Below are 21,368 nucleotides of genomic sequence, written 5' to 3'. Positions count from 1 at the left end.
GGAAATTGCCCCGTTTGTGACATGCTTGTCTTATGGAAGGAAAAAGGCGGCCACTGATCCACAACATGTATGCTCTGCAGTAGTGCTCTGCTTCCACTGTGATGGTGCCTGTTACCCCAAGGAATCTCACAGTGGAAGGTCCAGGGCAGAGAGGTCAGGAAAAGAGGTAAAACTACTGCATTCTCAATGACATTCATCTCACTTGCATTTGAAGACCTAGATATCTGCAAAAGGCACAACCCCTGACTTGTTCTCTTTTGAGAACATGCTAACAGACTTGACTTTGAAACTCTGCAACTCTCATGGAATCAGTAAGTCTTCAATTTCAAAGCATTCCGGGCACTCAGTGGTGTCTTTTTTTTTTTTTTTTTACATTGAGCTATCTCGGTTTCTTCACATTAGATACATTATTCACTGGCAGCGCTTACACAGTCTGGGTACCATTCAACATGGCCAAATTAGACATCAGAAATCTCAACATCAACCTTCACAAAAGAGGTGAACTATACACCAAAGAAAAGGCTAAAGCCATCACCATCTGCTAAGACAACTACACAACCTTTGGGACTTCCAAGGTTTGTCTTTCGTATAGAAGAAGAACCTTTGCAAGCACCTTTCCAAGCTCTCGATCTTCCATCTTCTCTGAGAATTGTATCAAGACAAAGCTCAGATTCTCCCATTAGAAAGTTGTCTTGAGCACCTAGTGCATCTCCTAGAGGCATTTCTTAACCTGAAACACCTTATATATAAAATATATTCTCTCTCGCTTATATGATCTCTCACACAATGTGGATGTGTTGACATAGTGGATATGTCTATGTCTTTAGCAGGTTCATCACCCAGGATCTCCCCAGAGGATTACATCACCAACTTTCAGGATATTTTTTGAGGAGTATCTAAATTAAACAATTCACTGGAGACACCATCAACATTACTGTCAGTTAAAAAGGAGACACTCCAACCTCCAGAAGGCAAATTCCTAACACTGGTCTTCGTAAAAACAGCAAGCAACTCCATGTGTGCTAAAGAAATACCAGCCTCCCCAGCAGGATCCAGATTTCTTGGGAGTCTGATCCCAGTCTGTAATCTACTAATAGTTTTGGCTGTGAGGAGGGGTGCATGCATTGACACCCGACAAAACAGCACTCCCTTATACAGAAAACAAGAGCATGGATATGGGCGTAAAAAATAGGTGCTACTTCTAGCACTGCACTAAAGTCAACAAGAGCAACTGTCCTTTTGTGCCTTTTTGAGGGAAATTGTAGAAAGCCTTAAATCCTACAGTGATCCCCTACTGAAACATAGTAGGCTAGTATTTGAGGAGATGGTGCATGAAGCTTCTCTTGTCTCTAATCAGGAAATGGTCATGAAGACTGAACCTGCTAACTAGATTGCAGTCGGATGTGCCACCCAAACTTGACATCCTTGAATTTGGCAGCATGGCCCCTGAGATCAGAGATCCCTCATTCATGCATGGGTATTCTCAAGGAAGCCAAATGAGCTTTTGACTAGGACTTGCTATTTCTTCAAATGGAAGAGATTTTCTTGTGGTGTCGACTGAGAGGCTACAACCTTTTCAACTGACAAGAGGAAATTATTCTTTCATAATTACTGCATCTGGCCCAATCAATATTGCAATTTTCATCAATATCGGTCCATCTTGCAGCAACTGCAGCTTATAGGAAAAATCCAAATCATATGCCCTTTTTCAAAATTCTTGAAAACAGGTATTTTAGAAGGCCTGAAGAATAGGTTTCCTCCCTTAAGGACAAATCCTCCTCTTTCGGAACTCAGTTTTGTGTTCATCGAATTAACTGGTCCACCATTTGAACCAATTTACAGGCCTTCATTGCAGCATTATTCTTGGATGACTGCCTTTCAAGTGGCCATCACCTTAACTCTAAGGGTTAGTAGAATTCTTTCTTACAAACAGCGTGGTGATGAAAACTCATTTTCTATATACTGAACATCGTTTCAGGCTTCCTTGTTAAGCAGGCCATTGCCCTTCCAGTTTAAGTTAGCAACCCATCCTCTCCAGCAGAGCATGTTTTTGTGCTTTCTGGAAGTAAGGAACATTTCCTTTTTTACCTGAATAGAATTAAAAGCTTACGTAAATCTAACCAACTTGTTATTAACTACTGTCATATTCATCAGTATGGACACTTCGAAACAGTCTATCTCACTGGATTGTAGCCTGCATTTGAATTATCATTTGGGTAGTAAACCCTTCCTGGAAGTCATAGAACACATTTCACTAGGAAATCGGCCACCAAACCCTGGCTCAGGCATTCAACTTTCACAGATATGTAAAGTGGCTACCTAGAAATCAGTATATACCAAAATAAATTTAGGGATATAAACCTAGGGAGAATTATGTCGTCCAGTGCATCAATCTCCCTATATGACCCTATAACTGAATTAAGATGCACTGTTCCAAAAGAAAACTGACTCCATTCCTCACTCACCACTGGGTGGCATGCTTCATCACTGATGATGAAGCATGCCACCCAGTGGTGAGTGAGGGCTACTGTTCCTGTAAGCCTAATGCATGAGGTGACTGAAAAGACCCCCTACCCTAATTGGTGGAATGAAGTCTGTTCTTTTGGAACAGTGCATCTCAATTCAGTTATACTTTGAAATCAGCCCATACTTTCACAGACACTGTTCTTTATTCTCATGCAAATGCTGAATCTACTGATGGTCAAGCCACAAAGGCGAAGCATTTTGGCTAACCCTGTATTTAAAGTTCTTCAGGTACTCATACTGGATACAGTTTTTAAATTCCTGATGCCCCAAGAGCCACAGAGAATATATATTCTTTGAGCTTGCTACGCTGTTATTTCGTTTATGACTTTCAATGCAAATCTTACAATGCAAGAGAAACTGTACCTGGCTTGTATTCCTGTCTCTGCATCGTAAGAGTTGTTATTCAAGTCATAAATGCCCTTCCTTTTCCCTGACTTTCGTCTTCGGCATCTGGAATAAAAATATCTGAAATGTACTCCTATTCTCCACTATTAGCTTGAAAAAGAACTTAATCTGTGAGGCTACTGCCTTACAAGGCGTAATTGGCAGTTAAACTTCCTACGTCCTTAAAAGGGACAGGATATTGTTTTAAAGTCTTCTCATATAAGTCTAATCTATCTGATCTTTTCTTCATTACTTCCAAGTGTAGTAAGCTGATTCTGTGAGGGACTCAACAATCTAATTTTAAGAATGCTTTTTGTTGGACAACTTACTGTCTAAAACTCGTAAAGGCTTTCCTGTTATAGGCTTTTGGAGGGTCCTCTGTATATTTTGATATGAAGTTTACCATGGACCACCGCATGCAGTGACAAATTATTCTTTAATTTATGACTTCTTTGAAGATTCCTGCAATTCATTACCAAAACTACAAGTAACCATTTCTGTCTCAGCACTAAACTCTCTATTCTTGGCTCTTGTCCCTCCTTGTAGCTTCTTCATATGCTTGTGCAGTTAGTGCCCTTAATTTTGGAATGAGTTTGATAAGCATCTCGTTAATGGATGCAGTGTTTCTCTCTGACTGCTTCACAATGTCTGGAAACTATGGTAATAGAAAATGATAACCATATAAACTTAGCGCCATATTTGATTGGATGTAGCATGGATGATATATACATTCTACTCGTCAAAAGTGGGTTAAATCGGCCAAAGGGATGGTGCCTGAATGACTACTGTACTAAGGAGTTCGTCTTTAGGAATAGGGTCTTCATGGTGACTTCAGTGCTGTGAGAGATGGAACATGCCTAGAAGGCGGAGCTTTTGCACTCCTGTGTTGTAGGGGCCAAGAAGACGGAGTTAACACAGGTATACTTGGTTTAAAGAAGATGAAGGTCTGCCCAGCACGCTGCCTGCCTTAGGGAAAATCTGTCGAGGGCCTCAGCCAATAGAAGTGGTGATATGCTATGGTAATAGGCTTAAATACGGCTCAGTCTCATGGGTATCTGAATACAGAGATAGGAAGTAGGATGGCAGGGGGGAGAAAAGAGGGGGCAGGTGGCGATGTTGGCGACTTTATGGCTTACATAAGAGTTACTGCCTACTTTGCACAGATTAACAGGCTGAGGCTTGACTCGGGCTTCCTTTTGTGCTTTACATCTCGACTGGAGAAGGCTTTAGAACCTTTAAAGGGAACGTTTCGATGGAGGCAGCTGATGTGCTGTACAAATTACAAAAGGGACATTAGTTTATATGATTGACAAGAAGATCTGTTGTCAGGTCGTGCAGTTTGGTGGTAAAATGGGAGTTTGTGGTTTTCATTTTGACCCTGCCAGTGAGAGGTCACCCTACTCAAGCGCCATTTGAATTGCCACAGATACTGCCTGGTGTATTCTTGCGCAGGTCGCCTTGGTAAACTCCTCGATTCTTCAGTGATGGGGTGGCGTACGCCTGGTGGTATCTCTGTGTGGTCAGCACTCATCTCTCCTCCTCTTCTCAGCAGGCCGAGCCATCAGGGAATGCTCTAAGCATGAACGTGCCGCAGGTGCAGCTCATCAACCCAGAGAACCAGATTGTAGAGGCAAGTATATGTTTCCCATCAAGGTACTGCAAAGTCATCCGCAGCAAATCCAGATTTTCTCCCCAGAACCATATCCCAGGCTGCGTCTGACATTTGTTGGTGGGCTGCTTATCAGGGGTGCACCTTCTCCTTGCTTACTAGCCGGCAATATTCTGTGAAGCATTGGATATTGGAAAGTCTGACTTTGTCTTTTTTTCTGTTTTCTGTCACAACTTCTTTTATCACTGTCGTAGACTAATAAATATATTTTCAGGCATGCTTTGATTTTTGGGATTTTTCACAACTTATTTTTTCAAAGTTCTCTTTGTCTCTCAATCAGTTTGTTTACTTTTTTTTTATTATCTTGCCCGGGCTTCCCTTAGGTCTTTTCTTTCGTGATGTGCAGCTTCTTTTTTCATTCCGGTTTGTTGTTTTCTTTGACAATACATAATGTTTTTAAATTTGGGGTTTGAGTTTTCAAGGCAAGTTTTGTTTATAGAGTGCTTGCCTGTTATGACATACCCTCCGACCAAGTAACACTAAGGTGTTGCGGAATTATGAAAGGTTCAGGTAGAACACTGCCAAATGTCCTTGTGCTTATGTGGAGCAAGACTGGGACATTTCTTCAGTTCTCAGTTTCTCGTGTGACACCCTAACATGCTTTAGCATCGATAGTACTTTGTACTCTTATCTACTTATGTAATCCTGAGCAAAATGTATTTTGCTTTTGTATGAGTTTGTAATGCCAATGAAACTTAGAGGTAGGCTTCTAGTGGCAAAAAAGTAATAATATAAGACCGATTTCTGTTATTCCTCTTTGGGACATATTATGTACATCTAATTATCCAGAAGGCCACCATCTTGGTAAATACGTGTTTTAATTGTGATTCTCACAAATCAGTTAGGGCCAGAGTGGGAGGTGGCAGGGGTGTCATGGCAGTCGGTAGAGCGTTTGTCTTTTGTGCTCCACAAGGAACTGAAACATTTACCTTTGAACTTGATTTGTCTGTTTTCTGTAATGTCCTTTTTTTTTAACTTCTGTAGTCTCCATCTAATATTTTCTTCTTCGGGTTTTACAGGCTGATGGGACGATGAATCTGGACAGCGATGAGGGTGAGGAGCCATCGCCTGAGGCACTGGCACGGTACCTCTCCATGAGGAGGCACACGGTGGGGGTGCCAGACCCACAGTGAGTATCAGCCTTTGGCGTTGTTTTTAAGCTGTGTGTGTCATGTAATATGTTGTGGAACATGGAACCCACTCCTCGTGGCACTTTCTCAATTTCTCATATCTCCAAGGGAAAGTGAGTCTGTGGTGTAGGTTGATGATTTTCCCTGAGACTCTATCTGCAGACAGTAAGGGTGGGCTCTGCTTATTCAGGAGTGTAAGTGTGAAGGTAGATTGAAGGGGGTGTGCAGCCTTTGTGATATTTTAATGGTGGGTACTTTGCATTCACAGCACGGAGGTGACAGAAGATATGCAGAAGCTTCTACCTGGTTTCCCACGAGTAACCCCTCAAGCTGCCTTCCAGCCCGCTGCCCCCAACATGAACTTCATGCACAACATGCTACCTGTGCCACACCTGCAGCCGAGCGGGCAACTGGAGTACAAGGTACGCTTGCATCTCTTCAGTATGGCCGCAGTGCATCTGGGCTTGGCTTCAAGCACAGTAGCTATTCTTACTGCCCAGGGGGCATCTGATGGCTAATATGTGCCCTCGGTATCCCATTCTCATAGTGCGGTATCACGCTGGGAAGCCTTCTGGTAAAAAGTGCTTCATCAGTGCCATGCTTTGCCGAGTTGTTCCACTGAAGGTAGCATTGCTCTGCTGTCCTGCATTCAAGTACCAGATTTTCATGCCCATGTATGCCACTACAGATCGCTTGCTGCTGACCATTCCCTGACGAACACCTATTCTCTACTCACCTCCCATCCCATTTTCTATTGGCACATTCCCTTTTCTGTTGGAGGAAAGGGGAATGAGGGATTGAAATGGATGAAGTTGGAAAAGTCATTATTGGTATCATCCTCTGAATCTTGGTGACCTGAGACATCTTCACCCTTTTTAGGAGCAGTCCCTCCTGCAGCCACCCACCTTACAGCTGCTGAATGGTATGGGTCCTCTTGGCCGACGAGCGTCTGATGGTGGAGCCAACATTCAGTTGCATGCACAGTTGCTGCTCAAGCGCCCAAGGGGCCCATCCCCTTTGGTCACCATGACACCGGTGAGGAGAACAATTTTGGGGTTGCTTTATGGGCAGGACAGATGAACGGGATAACAAAGTGTCTGCATTCCTTGGGGAGAACCAGATGGGAGCTGTATAGCTTTTAATGCAACATTATAAGGGTGGAGGAGATGGGACCTGGGCCGTTGGGCTCAGATGACAAACTAATATGATGGCGCTAGCAACACGGCTGGAAGAAATTATACTGGGGATTCAAGTGCCACGCGGGTGGATATGAGATGAGGACTGTAACTCTCCTTAAGTGGAAGCTGAATGACCAGAGGTGCTACTAGGGGGGCCTGCAGGGGCTCTTCAAATGGTACTATAGTTGCCAAACAGGACTTACTGTGGGGACTATGATGGAAGTTGGGACGCTCTAGTGAGTTTTGCTTATGGAAGTCAAAGGATCATAGAGTGATGGCAGCATCATAGTCGCCTCTGCAGATGAACGATAAAGCACTATAGATGGGGAGCACCATTGGTGGCTTGCTGGGGGTCAAACAAGGGACCTCTGCAAGGTGATTCTTGAAGGGTCTCTGCTGTTGGGAGGTGACAGGCTATAGATAAAGTGCACACATAGAGTGGAGTGGCTTTTGGTTGTTGAGAGACTTTTTTATTTTTCGTTATGTAGTAACTTTCTGAAAACCATGTCTTACTTTTTTCCTGTAGGCTGTGCCGGCTGTAACCCCAGTGGACGAAGAGAGCTCAGATGGGGAGCCCGACCAGGAAGCCGTGCAGAGGTGTGTTGTAGTGCCTTCTTGTAAGACATGAGCAAAGTTGTGAAACAACCTGGTGCCTGAACAATATCCATCTTAAAAACAAGCAGCTTCACCTGTTTCTTCCTGCCTTGCCTGTTTCTTCCTGCCTTGCCTGTTTCTTCCTGCCTTGCCTGTTTCTTCCTGCCTTGCCTGTTTCTTCCTTCCTTGCCTGTTTCTTCCTTTCTTGCCTGTTTCTTACTGGCCTTTACAATAGCAGCATCATCTTTATCAGTTTTCCCACTTTCATGCTTTAACGTATTTTGTAAAGCAGACATAAAATGTAATATCACCACAAGTGAAGGTCCAAATTGTTGGGTAATGTGTCCAGCAAAGTAGTGTGCAAAACATTTAACACATCTGTCAGAGAGCATATTCACTTACTTAACTAACGGGGTGCTCTTACAGTGGGATTCTGCCTCCACCTTGCAACAGCTATAATCCCCACACTCCGTCCTCCATTTACATCAGATGTTAGAAGTTATTTGTTCAAACAAAAGCCCCCTGGCGTGAAATGCCCCCTCCCCCCACAGAAACTATGGGTTCAGCAGTTTGGGATTGATGGCTGGGAGTCCTCCTGCAGAGCACATGTAGCAACTGTTTGTACATTCCCAGCTCCTGTGTTCGGATCCACAGGGAGCACCTTGAGAGCACTGGACCCACCTCATCAACTAAGACATCCATGCTCTCCTCATTTCTGGTGTGTGGTTCAGAGGCGACCTACAAGTCTTCTTCACATGCTCTGTTCTCTCTCAAGGGTGTGAAGAGTGCAGGATTTCATGAGACTCATCTACTCTCCCCTCTGAGAGTGTGATTAGGTGCCCCACGTGAGACTAGAACAGCCCTTGGAAGAAGGCTGAGCTTTACCACTACCATGGCCACAAATGCACAAAGGACAGAGTACGGAGGTGCTATGTTAATTCTCTATTGCAGGAGTAGGCTTTTTTCTTCCCATTTCGGTTCACAGATATGGCAACTGTCTAATGCCATTTTTGGAGGGACCCTTTCATGGAATAGTGAGCACTGGGAAGCTGTGTTGAAGCTTTGCAAGTTATAATGCAAGTCCAACCATCTGCTATTGTATAAAGGGCCCATAAGTGATTTTCAAAAAAGAAAAAACAAATCCTGGTAGTGCTCGGCCATCAATCAATCAGTGTCCTTCTGAAGCATGGCTAATCACCTATGAGGGTCTCAAGGCACTGGGGGATAGTAGAAGTTTAGTCAAAGATCCAGGTCTTGTGGTCCTTCTTGAATTGAGGGTGATTGCCTGAGGTGTAGCGGAAGCACGTTTCCTGTGCTTTGCGGCGAGGTAAGAGAAAGATCTTCCTCCAGCTGAGTTCTTGGGGTAGTGACGAGGGCCAGTTGGATGGAGCAGAGGTGTATGGTGGGCATGTGAAAGGTCAGGAGGTGGCTGAGGTATGTCGGTCTGTTGTGGAGGGCCTTGTATGTGTGCATGAGGAGTTTGATGGTGATTCTTTTGTTGATCGGGAGCCAGTGAAGGTCTCTCAGGTCACCGGAGATGTGGTCGCAGCAGGGGATATCCTAGATGAGCCTGCAGAGGTGTTCTGGATGCGTTGCAGTTTCTTTTTGAGTGTTAGGTTGGTGCCGGCATAGAATGCATTGCTGTAGTCTAATCTGCTGGTGACGAGGGCCTTGGTGACGGTTCTCCTGGATTCGACCGCGATCCACTTGAAAATCTTTCGGAGCAGACAGAGTGTGTGGAAACACGAGGATGAGACTACATTGACGTGGCTGTTCATTGAGAGTGAGAAGCTGAGGATGATGCTGAGGTTGCGTGTCTGGTCGGTGGGTGTGGAGGGGTGGAGGGGTTGTGAGCATTGAGGGCCACCAGGGGTCATCCCAGGCAGAGGGTGTGGAACCCAGGATGAGGACCTTGGTCTTGTCGGAGTTGAGTTTGTCAGCTGTCCTTCATCCAGGCTGTGACTGCCTTAATTCCGTTGTGGAAGTTGCTTTTTGCAATTTAGGCTTGTCGGTGAGGGACAGAATCAGTTGGGTATCGTTGTCGTACGAGACGATATGGAGTACGTGGTTCTTGACGATGCTAGCGAGCGAGGCCATGTAGACTTGAACAAGTGGAGCCTTAAACTGTCAGCTGCTCACCTGAAAGTGATACCACTTTGCCCAAACATGTTCCCTGCACTAGTGCTTTTTGGATGCATTTGTGCCGGTGCCCAGTGCCCTTACACATATTGCCTAAGATCAGACCAGCAACAGTCTTATTCAGTTTGGATTTTGTGCCCGGCATGAAAGTGGGACAGAAGCCCATCAGGACCTTTCCTGCTGTGGGTTGCTAGTCAGATGTTGAATAGGTTTTCTAATGTCATCTTTTTATATGTTCGAACTACAACCTTAGTGGATTTGAAGATTCAGATTTTGAAATTGAGCCATGACAAATTAAAGCAAAAGACTTGAGTGCAGCAGTGGCTTCCAGGCCAGCACCCTGCACACAAAGATGGTGGAGGAAGTTAGTACTTCAGTTGGAGCACCCAAACGGCACATCCCTATGACGGACATTAGCCCCGATTGTTGTTTATGGTGATAGGTATGCTGCGCATGTAAAGCACTGGTAATGTTTCATATTAATGTATTGCAGTACAAGCAATGGCGGCTTTTGGTAATAATGAGATGCAGGACCATACTTTAAAATGTTTCTACAAGGTGCACAGTTTTCTGAAAAAAAAGTAAAGTCTGCTCCCCGGATTCACAGGCCGATAATCAAGTTGATTTTTGCAGTGAAAGCCCACTGTGATCCAGCTACTCCCACCCTTTGCCTATCACAGAACAAAAAGAGCAAATTTGATGACTGTAACCACTGTCCTCACATGTGGCACTATATTTGTATTGGAAATCCCAAGCAGCAACATTTGTGGTAATGCCGGCTGCTAAATTGGTTGTATAAATAGACATCGAACGACTGTGACAGGTGACATTTTACAGATTCTGCTTGAAATTTGAAGTGTGGTGCATCTGCCACCATTCTTGGCTCATTTATGTTGCATCACCACAGTGGTCTGTCACTTTCGTCGAGTGACACTGAGTGATTCCGAGTAGCACACCAGTGGTACCCTTTTTCAATAAAAATGCTAAGCATGTCTTGGTAAAACCTTGGGGTCACTGCTATTAGAGTCTAGGAGAGACCCTTACAACTAGGATGCCGGTGGAGTCCTGTGGATTCTTGCCCTTTGCCCAATGCCAGGTTCTGTTGGCTAGAGGAGTTCCTGCGGATTCCCGAACTGTTCGAATTTCTTTCCTAGCCCTTACACTTACTGTTCCAGAAATATTGGAGGTTAAGGTTCTTGTCCCCCCATGTGATAACGTTAGCTACAGGGCTCAGTGTAAAGTAGTACTGTAGCGCCAAGTTTGTGGTATTCAGTCATCAGAAGAGAATTAAAGGGAATCTGATCCTGGAGGGCGCTAGATTAGAAAGGTTGGCCAAACTTGAATATCTGGAAGTGAGACTTGAGGACTCCCACAAATGGCTGGCCCAGATCGAAGAAAGCTGCTTGATCAATAAACATAGCGCTGGGTTCATACTTACACTTGTCAGTAGGACAGCTTCACTTCCGTTTCGCCAGTGGTAGAGATCACCAAGGCTCGAGCCTGTGGGGCTGCGTTATATGGGTCTGATTTGTGGGGCTAAACCAATCTTGATCCGCTGGATCTTAGTGAAATCTCCATCAAATCTTTGCTGAGGTTTCCGAAAAGAGCTCCTATATTACCCCTGAGGCTAGACTTAAGCCTTAGATAAACCTCTGATATAGCCTGACTGAAACCTCTTTTGTATTGGATTAGACTGTGGACCACCGAGAAATCTCATTGAGATAGTTGACAGTCGCTTAGCTTCCACGATCCCCTGGGTTTCCTATGTAAAAACTTGGTTGCTCAGGCTTGGCCTGTCAGATTATTGGCTGAATCCCTCCTCCATAGCAAAAAATGCTTGGGAAATTGTTCAATCAAATTATTGGAATACCGTTTTCCATAGCAGAATCTCCGTTGTACCTACGGGCAGCCTGACCGATTTTTACCTGTTTTCCAAATGGGACTTCAGTTTTGAAGAATTTATGGATTATGTGAACAACACCCTGTCAGATCCCTGTTAATTAATTTTAAGTTAGGGATTGTTCCGATGGCTGCTTTTACAGCCACATGGAACAAAGGCATTGGTATGTCCAACAGCCTATGCCCCATGGAATGTCCGAACGTTGAAAATAAGGAACATGTTTTTTTTGGTTGTGCTTATGCATAGCATATCAGCGTGCACGCTGGATTGCCAGGAAGACTGGGAGCCTGTACAGGCTCTCTCCAGACCAGCAACTGTTGCCGGGCTGGAGACAGCCTTCTGCACACGTATGTTTGGCCGGCCCGCGACGGCCGGCCAAACATACATGTGCAGTGAGGGGAATGCACAGTGCACTCCCTCACTGCTCGTCACCTCGTGGCCCCGCCCCTTTCACAAGGAAAGGGCAATAAACTAAGTTTATTGTCCCTTCCTTGTGAAAGGTTTGCAGCTTCTGCTGGGGGGGAGGTGGGGGGCACAACGCTCATCCAACCTCACTGAGGAGCCGCCACTGCTTGGTATTCTATATTCAGTTTTTCATTTCCTGTGCTCTATATGGCATTTTAGACTGAAGGATGTTGGGGCTAGCAGATGTTAGGAAGGCAAACCATTGAGGCTGTATAGCCTTATTGGGACATATTTTGTTCTTATATTTTAAGCTCGTCAGCAACAATAATTGCTCTGTTGAGATCTCCAATTCAGGATGTGCCTCTAGATGCCTGGATGGCACAGCAGACCCTTCTATAGCTTCCTAGAATGTGGCCAAAGGGTTTGGTCTATCCGGGTTCCTAGTAGTGCCCTGCAAGCCCACTGACTTGTGATATTCCCAATTGTCGAAACGTGGGAGTGTGATAGGGCAATCTATGGCCTTCAAAATCTGTGGGCAGTACATTAGATCCTAACAACGCTTTATTATAGGATGATCCATTGTGATTTTAGGTATTTTATATTGATTTTGCCGAGAAATTCTATTTTTTTTACTATATTTTTAACTTATTTAAATGTACTATTTTGTACTTTTATGGCTTTGTCGAGTCAAAATAAAGTTGCTGACTGACTAGTGCTGTAGGGCCTACCATCAAGAATCAGCAAAAAAATTTGTCGACCCGTAGGCTTCAAATCAATAGGGTTTTAACTGAAAATCTGCTTTTTAGAATATGGAGTCCTTGACGTACCTTTAATAAAATGTTTTGATTTTTGATAGATGAGAACTGATGGGACATTGCCATTATTACCAATAGTACGAGATGTAAACTGTTAAAGATTATCTATATTCAGACCACCTCCTTAAGTAAACCTCAGCCCTCGAAAGTCAGCTGCTAAAGTCGCGCTCATGGTCATAGAGATAGAGCGTTCTGTGGTCCGAGTATCTGCAGTGGTATTCCACCTCAGGTACTACAGTTGATGTTATGGCGACTGACAAGTCAGGAGACACATGTATGTGGCTAACTGGCGAAAAATATAATTTCACTACTAAACTCGCTGGGTTGAGAGGGAGAAATTGACTTATTTAGGTCAGTTGTCTCGCTCTCTCACTCAAGTCAATTGGGACTATCAATCTCAGAGGATCGAGGTTTCTCACTTTTCAGTGAAGGTTCTTGTTGTCTGGTTCCCTCTCTTTCATGTCTTATTGTTGCAGTCCCTTTCCATTCCGATGACTTTGAGGCCACGTGTGCCTCTATTTCTCACTGGTAACCCAGTTCGTGAACTCGTCTCTATACTGAAAAAGCCCTGGTTTCTGTCTCTGTCCGACTACAGCCTCATGCTCTGGCCCTGAGTCTTCAATCTTCACCAACTCTCTGTGTCCCTTTACACGGAGTTCTCACTCCAGTATGAAGATACAATGTGTACTTATCGTAGAACGTCATTAGGCAGGGGAATGCAAAGTCCAAGTCACAATAGAATTGCCCCCGAACACTGCAGCTCTCCATGTGTCCACCTAGTGTCGCTGTTTGACTATAGTTTGTAGCCTCCATTCTGCCAGTTGTACTTAGAACATCTACTGTCAAGGGTTCTAAGAAATCTTTCACTTTGTAATCCAACCTTAGCTTCGGTTGCTTGTTCAAAAATGTGGATTCGTAACATATGTACAAAAGCGAAATAAGAGTAGTAGTATCGTTTAAATCACTGTAGAAATGCCATATTCGAGAGTCATCTCTAATTGACATCCTTACGAGGAGACCCTCAGTCATGCGCCGTACTTTTGGTTTCTGTGGTTTTACTGCTAGTATGTTTGCCCGTAAGAAACTGTTTCTTAGCCAACATTCTGCTCGTTTAGATGCTGGACAACAAATTAAGGAAATTACATTGTTTTGCCAGAGTGCGAAAGAAACGCCCAATTCTAATTCAAATTAGCAGAGGCATGGCATTAGAAGCAAAAACTAGTGTCTCCCCCACCCTGAAGGACCGAATTCCATAGGTGGATTTGACACCGGCCAGTTAGGTCTGTAAACAGCAGCAAGGGTTGACTTTGTCTTCCCAGGAGGGTCCATTCTCTTGCAGCCGATCCCGTGCTGCATGCTGGTTTCATGTGACCCTGTTGTTGGTGCCTGAAAGGCTCTCGCTTTCCCGTCCCACCTCTGTTTCTGCTGCCGCCAGAGAACAGCATGTTCAGGAATAGGAAGTCCTGGCCAGTGCTGTGGCTTACAGTGCCAGGTTGCCGTGATCGGCCTTTAGTACTCCTCCTCTCTTTGTTCCGATGTGATTCATTCACATTGCACATCTCGCCCCCATAGACAAATAGAAGTGCCGATGACAGTTGTTGACGGTTCTTCCTGTGCTTGGGGGAATTGACTGCTAAGAAGGGTGAAAGGACAGTGACTGGATGTTGAGACATGTTGCTCTAGTGGGCATCGACATTACATGGAAATATTACATGCTCACTGCATTTTTGAGTGTTTATTAGATTTCTCCAGTGAACTAAACCCTGAGACTCTACAAGTTGCTTTCTTGACCCTTATCATTAAGCACGTAGGCGCTTTGAGTGAAATCCACTAGTACACCAAACATCTATGGGACCGTTCAATGCCTGCCATCTGTCACTGGAGAATACAATAATGGTACTGGGTATGTGAGAGGTTTCTGGAAGAGTCCTTTTGTGAACTGTTTATATTGTGGTGGACTGTTATCCTAGCTGTGATCTTTAATATTTGTCCCACTTCTACTCGCAAAGTTGTGTTTTCATGCTTCTTCAGGACTTGCCAGATCCGACAGTGAACTTGTGTTAGTTTCCCAGTCTCACCTTTATCACCAACTTGAAGTAATCACTGTCTGTCGGTGTGAAGTCCTCTCGGTCATGCTTGTTTTAAAATTTTTCCATCTGTCTCCTCAGTTTCTTGCTCTGGAGTTTCACACTGGTTCATATTCAATCTCTGCATCAATATGGTTTATGCCGGGCCAACTCTAAGGCGGTGTGACAGGTGCCACCACACCGGGCACCGACTTTTGGACGGAGCGTCTTTGCAAGTATATTATAGTTTTAAAAAAAACACCTGCTGCTTCATTAATTGCCTCCAGCAATTTTCAGGCAACAATTAAAATGTCAAGATAACACAGGTGATTGATAGACCTGCTTGAAAGAGATTGACTTTTGTCTAGTGAAAGTTTTGACTCATCATAAGATAGCGCAGAGGGTTAATATGCCTGCTGCAAAGAATGTGTACCATGCAGATCACAAAGTGCATATAATGTAATTAGGTCGGTGGGTTACTGCTTTTGTTGGAGAGATACTCTATTTGCTTGCAGTTTATAAGGTAAAATACTAACAATGAGCTAGAAACTGTCATCAAAGAGCAGCATGGAAACTGAAAGGTACAGGTTAGAGCGTTATGATTTTTTCCCCAATCTTTCATTATCCTCATGTTGCAAAAAGGGGTTCATTTGGGTGGAAATCAATTCTTATTAATAAAAACAACCACAACCATGGTGGTACGTTTTAAGTTCTGAGTCTGTGCTTCTCCAAATCAAGCACCCAAACTGTACATCCTACCAGTATGGATGACGTGACTCCTACACCTTGTAGTCCTCTGTCTTAAGTAAAAATGTCCTATATATTTATACAGATATGATTGATTTGACTCTGTATAATGCAGTTAGTGATTTGAAGTGCTCTGACACTAGAATGAGTGGTCCCTTGAAACGAATTAAATACACCTTAGAGAGAGTGACAATGGAGACTTGAAGGCACTGTTAAAGGGTGATAGTGAGGGAAAACGTGGGGAAGGTGGTCATTGGGGGTGCCAACAAACATTGTCACATCAGGCAGCACCAGTGCTAAAGCCGGCCCTGGGTTTATGTGCAGGGTCTGTTTCACCACTCAGGGTATATTGCTCTTTGTTTTCTTCATGCTGATGGAGCTGTCCCAATGCTTCATGAGTCGTCTTCCTTAATGCATAAGTGGTGCTGATTTTAAACACACACTCTCTCTCTTTCCTCTCTCCCCTATCTCTCTCTCTTCTGCTGCCAGTAGGTTTGCAATCATATTACTCCTGGTTTAATTTGTGCCATACTATTTGCATAGTATAGAGGCCACAAGCCAAAGTTTGGGTGTATACAGTCTATCCATATACGCTGTGCGCCTATGCAACATGGTACTATGTGCAGAGCTGCAAACTCAAATCTTTGTGGTTATTTTTCACACATTTTTAGTAAGCATTCTCCCAAGCAATTTATTGATTTGAATGTACATATGAGTCAAAGATTTTGAAGTGTTATGCTGGTTGAGTAATTCTCTCAACAGTTATATGTATAGGATCAGTCGAAGAAACTGACTGAGAGAGCCCTCTGATGAAGATTAATCTTTGTATTGATTCAAAAAACTGTATCAATCAACTAAGTTGATTTTGGTAGTTAATGGGACAGAAAAGCCCTCTGCATAGTTAATGATGTGTAGCCCTGCCGAGAGTGTCTGGATCCCTAATGCTGATTTTTGTTTTCATAGGCGAACACAGATCCTGCATGAGCACCATGGCATAGGTCTGTCTCATAGATTGCAGTTCTGTTGTTCTGGGAGTGGCACCCAAAACTCTACTCACAGTGGTGGAAGACTACCGAATTCACCAAGAGTTAACCACCACAGTGGTTGCAGCATACTGTGCAGCAATCAGTAGTAGTGAACAGGACCTTTTTACCCTTTGTCACTGAAGTGAAGTCTAAAGGCTCGCTCACCTGTTTAAAGTTCAGCTGCTGTGTGTTTAACTCACCCTTCACCTACATCAGGTAGACGTGGCATGCTGCACAGCGCATGAATTGTGTTGTGGGACAATCCGCTTTGAAATCTTGCCTGCTGTGACATGCAGTCTTTCATAAAGAAAGAAGAGAATGAGAAGTGTCCACCTAAAAAGAAGCAGAACCTCAGCATAAAACGTCAAAGACCTAGAACATAAATTACAGGGAGTGCAGAATTATTAGGCAAATGAGTATTTTGACCACATCATCCTCTTTATGCATGTTGTCTTACTCCAAGCTGTATAGGCTCGAAAGCCTACTACCAATTAAGCATATTAGGTGATGTGCATCTCTGTAATGAGAAGGGGTGTGGTCTAATGACATCAACACCCTATATCAGGTGTGCATAATTATTAGGCAACTTCCTTTCCTTTGGCAAAATGGGTCAAAAGAAGGACTTGACAGGCTCCGAAAAGTCAAAAATAGTGAGATATCTTGCAGAGGGATGCAGCACTCTTAAAATTGCAAAGCTTCTGAAGCGTGATCATCGAACAATCAAGCGTTTCATTCAAAATAGTCAACAGGGTCGCAAGAAGCGTGTGGAAAAACCAAGGCGCAAAATAACTGCCCATGAACTGAGAAAAGTCAAGCGTGCAGCTGCCACAATGCCACTTGCCACCAGTTTGGCCATATTTCAGAGCTGTAACATCACTGGAGTGCCCAAAAGCACAAGGTGTGCAATACTCAGAGACATGGCCAAGGTAAGAAAGGCTGAAAGACGACCACCACTGAACAAGACACACAAGCTGAAACGTCAAGACTGGGCCAATAAATATCTCAAGACTGATTTTTCTAAGGTTTTATGGACTGATGAAATGAGAGTGAGTCTTGATGGGCCAGATGGATGGGCCCATGGCTGGATTGGTAAAGGGCAGAGAGCTCCAGTCCGACTCAGACGCCAGCAAGGTGGAGGTGGAGTACTGGTTTGGGCTGGTATCATCAAAGATGAGCTTGTGGGGCCTTTTCGGGTTGAGGATGGAGTCAAGCTCAACTCCCAGTCCTACTGCTAGTTCCTGGAAGACACCTTCTTCAAGCAGTGGTACAGGAAGAAGTCTGCATCCTTCAAGAAAAACATGATTTTCATGCAGGACAATGCTCCATCACACACGTCCAAGTACTCCACAGCGTGGCTGGCAAGAAAGGGTATAAAAGAAGGAAATCTAATGACATGGCCTCCTTGTTCACCTGATCTGAACCCCATTGAGAACCTGTGGTCCATCATCAAATGTGAGATTTACAAGGAGGGAAAACAGTACACCTCTCTGAACAGTGTCTGGAAGGCTGTGGTTGCTGCTGCACGCAATGTTGATGGTGAACAGATCAAAACACTGACAGAATCCATGGATGGCAGGCTTTTGAGTGTCCTTGCAAAGAAAGGTGGCTATATTGGTCACTGATTTGTTTTTGTTTTGTTTTTGAATGTCAGAAATGTATATTTGTGAATGTTGAGATGTTATATTGGTTTCACTGGTAATAATAAATAATTGAAATGGGTATATATATTTTTTTTGTTAAGTTGCCTAATAATTATGCACAGTAATAGTCACCTGCACACACAGATATCCCCCTAACATAGCTAAAACTAAAAACAAACTAAAAACTACTTCCAAAAATATTCAGCTTTGATATTAATGAGTTTTTTGGGTTCATTGAGAACATGGTTGTTGTTCAATAATAAAATTAATCCTCAAAAATACAACTTGCCTAATAATTCTGCACTCCCTGTACACTTCAGTGTCTGGAAATACACTATAAGAAAGGGAGGGTGAGACTTTGTCATCTGTCAAGCAGCCAGACAGGCTGTGTGAGCAGGGGAAGCTATGCAAGACGTCTGCCTTTGACCAAGACTGGGGTGGGGTCAGAGGCCTGCTAGTCTCCCTGCTGGATTAGAGGATATCACGAGGACACCAAGATCACCCGCCTTGGAGCCTGAAGTACCAGCACCTACCTGCTTGCCAAGACCAATGTGCCCTATGAGGAACATGTGAGCTTTGGAGGGAGCAAGATCCAGTGGGGAGCCCTGATGGTGGATTACATGAGTGAGGTGTAAGGATGTGCACTGATATGGTCGTTGCCCATGTGCCCTGTAGGCTCTGTGAGCAGTGTACGCCAGCAGAGGGCCAATGGAGACTGAGCTGAGCATGAAGCACCAGAGGGAGCCCCCAGTACAGTTATCATTACTAAACCACTGGACCAGTGACCGTCTCAGTGTGGGCTTTTGCACCAAAACAGTCAGCACTCATGTTTTCCCCGGCAACCCCGTAGGCCAGGAGGGGCTGCCAGTACCAACATGCCTAAGGTTTCTGGTCGTTCCCTGAATGAGAGACTGTGGCTACATTCTGTGGGTTAAACATGCACAGCAAGGGAACTGCACCTAACTGACTGGAGAGCTACCAAAGAAGTCCTGGACATCGTTGAACCCTCACTGGGTTCCAGTAGGGAGCAAAGAAAGAATTCCCCCAATCTGCTGGGGAAAGTGAGCCAGGAGTTGCTCCAATAACAGAAGGACTCAGGAAGCACCACTCTGGAGTGAGAGCCTGGTGCTGCCACGTGTATTGCGAGGGGCCCAACTTCTCCATACCTAGGGCACCCCCTGCTCCGCTGAACGCGTCCATGCTGCAAGAGCGAGTAAGATGTGAACCTGGCTAGTTGAGCCCCAGGAGACTAGCTGCTAACAGTGCTACGTCATCATAGACATAACTAAAATCCTAAAGAGTCAAAGAGAAACTCTTGAGTCTTGCCTAATAGTGCTCATTCCTGATTGTGGCCACCAGTAAATGGAGAATAACCCCAAAAATGTTAAACAAAGAAGGTTGGGACAGGGATTTGCCTGACAACGACTAGAGCCCCGATCTCAAGGGGGCTGTGTTTTTTATGCCAAATGTCATATACTTTTGCATGGGTAGAGTTAGAAAAAAAAATCTTTTCTTTATATAAAAGCAGGTATTTGACGGGGCATTGATTTATTATTCGTACTCATGTACCCATCTCTACACTCCCCTGAGGATGCCTTGACTGCTTGACCACAGTTACCACTAAGAGTCAAGTGCAGTAGGGGTACTTGGCCCAATTGCCCTGGATCCAAGATAGCTCAGGCCTTGGGACTTTAGGAGTAAAAGGCCTCAACCACCATGGTTGAGCCCTGTAGCCCTTGCTTGCCACATGGCCCTCTGAAAGGAGTTCTGACAGTAGTTATATGTGTAACTGTTATAATTAATTTAAAATAAATCTTTAATTTCGGATTTTCACATATGGTGAGATGTGGCACATTGCAAATGAAAACAAATTCACATTAAAATGGAAATCAAAGAAGGCTGTACAAAAGTATATTTATTCAAAACTGTGTTGAAAAAATTAGAAAGCCTTTGAGCTCAAAGTAGTGCATAGGGTAGCATAGCATTCAGGAGACCACTGTATATGAATAGACTCTCCTCCTTCCTTAAGCCAGCAGAGGTGTGTCTAAGGTGCTGCTACTTGATCATTGGGGGTTAATGAACAAAGTGATTCAAGACATGAACTTTCTCCTGGGCTTTGGTATTCTTTTTTAGGAGGCGAATGCTTTTTCCTTGCTTCTGACATTTTATTACCACAGTTTGGAGCCTTCCATTTGGTCTAATTGGGGATTCTTCTAATTGCAGATACTTAACAAACCGTTCCAAGCGGCATACTCTGGCTATGACCAACCCCACGGCAGAAATCCCAACAGACTTGCAGCGACAACTAGGAATGCAGTCTTTCCGCTCACGAACATGGGCCCCACACCTGGTGCCTGACCCTCACCGGTGAGTAACCGTAGTGTGCATTTTCAATCACAGTTTGGGCCTTTGAGGTGCTTTGCTTGGAATAGTGCGCAATTGCAAAGTGGAATACATAAACATAAAATGTTAAGCTGATACCACAGAAAGGGCTGCCTAGCCCAACTAGTTTGATTGTTTTCTGTCTGCTCTCAAACACACCTGTGTTTTTATTGATTTATCTAGTATTATTAACTACTTGTTTGCCAAGGGGCTCCTTAAATTATTTTGCTGCATTTCTCCCTTCCACCGTGATGCTGTCCCTTGTGTTAACTTTTTTTCCATGTGAATTAGGTGTTCAGATTACACTTAAACTGACCTGTCACCCCCAATCCTTGTCCCAGCCTCAGCCTGTCAGGGCATCTAATTCAAATTTCACTCTTCATTCATATCCTGGACTAGGGCATTTTAGGACAGTTGTCATCATAGGTACATATCCAGACTTGTCAGTTATGTGGAGGATCTGTCACTTTGAATCTTTCTCGCTAGGGTGCCCGTTTCCTAACACTAATGTTTTACCGTCATATGTGGTCAGTGTGTCAGTTGACGGAAGATATTTTTACAGGTGTTTGAACTGAAAAGCCATTTGCATGGTGATGGATGCCCGAATGCCCCAACTGTAATGACATCTGGATTCCTGATGCTTATTTTTGTTGTCATGGGTGAACATGAATGAATCATATGCGCCATGATTTAGTTCTGTCTCACGGATTTCGGAGGTTTTAGACTGGGTAGGGGCACCCAAAGCATTGCCCTCACAGTGGTGAAAGG

The 21,368-nt window shown here is 44.2% G+C and overlaps 1 protein-coding gene across 5 annotated transcripts in view; it reads left to right on the top strand.

Moving 5' to 3' along the window:
• Positions 1 to 21,368, top strand: part of SIK3 (SIK family kinase 3) — a 585,214-nt gene that overhangs the window by 515,027 nt on the left and 48,819 nt on the right. For 3 of the 5 annotated variants that reach the window (XM_069224966.1, XM_069224969.1, XM_069224964.1), the window contains exons 10-15: positions 4,460 to 4,540; positions 5,599 to 5,708; positions 5,978 to 6,131; positions 6,589 to 6,744; positions 7,414 to 7,484; positions 20,442 to 20,585. In XM_069224966.1, the coding sequence (XP_069081067.1) occupies positions 4,460 to 4,540; positions 5,599 to 5,708; positions 5,978 to 6,131; positions 6,589 to 6,744; positions 7,414 to 7,484; positions 20,442 to 20,585 (716 nt within the window). The remainder of the gene's footprint in view (positions 1 to 4,459; positions 4,541 to 5,598; positions 5,709 to 5,977; positions 6,132 to 6,588; positions 6,745 to 7,413; positions 7,485 to 20,441; positions 20,586 to 21,368) is intronic. The other 2 variants (XM_069224967.1, XM_069224965.1) reach the window with 1 other exon arrangement.

This window comes from Pleurodeles waltl, chromosome 3_1 (genome assembly GCF_031143425.1).
Source record: "Pleurodeles waltl isolate 20211129_DDA chromosome 3_1, aPleWal1.hap1.20221129, whole genome shotgun sequence".
NCBI classification, from domain to species: Eukaryota; Metazoa; Chordata; class Amphibia; order Caudata; family Salamandridae; genus Pleurodeles; species Pleurodeles waltl.
Note: the sequence above shows the minus strand (reverse complement) of the source record. Positions and strands in the feature narration are given on the sequence as shown.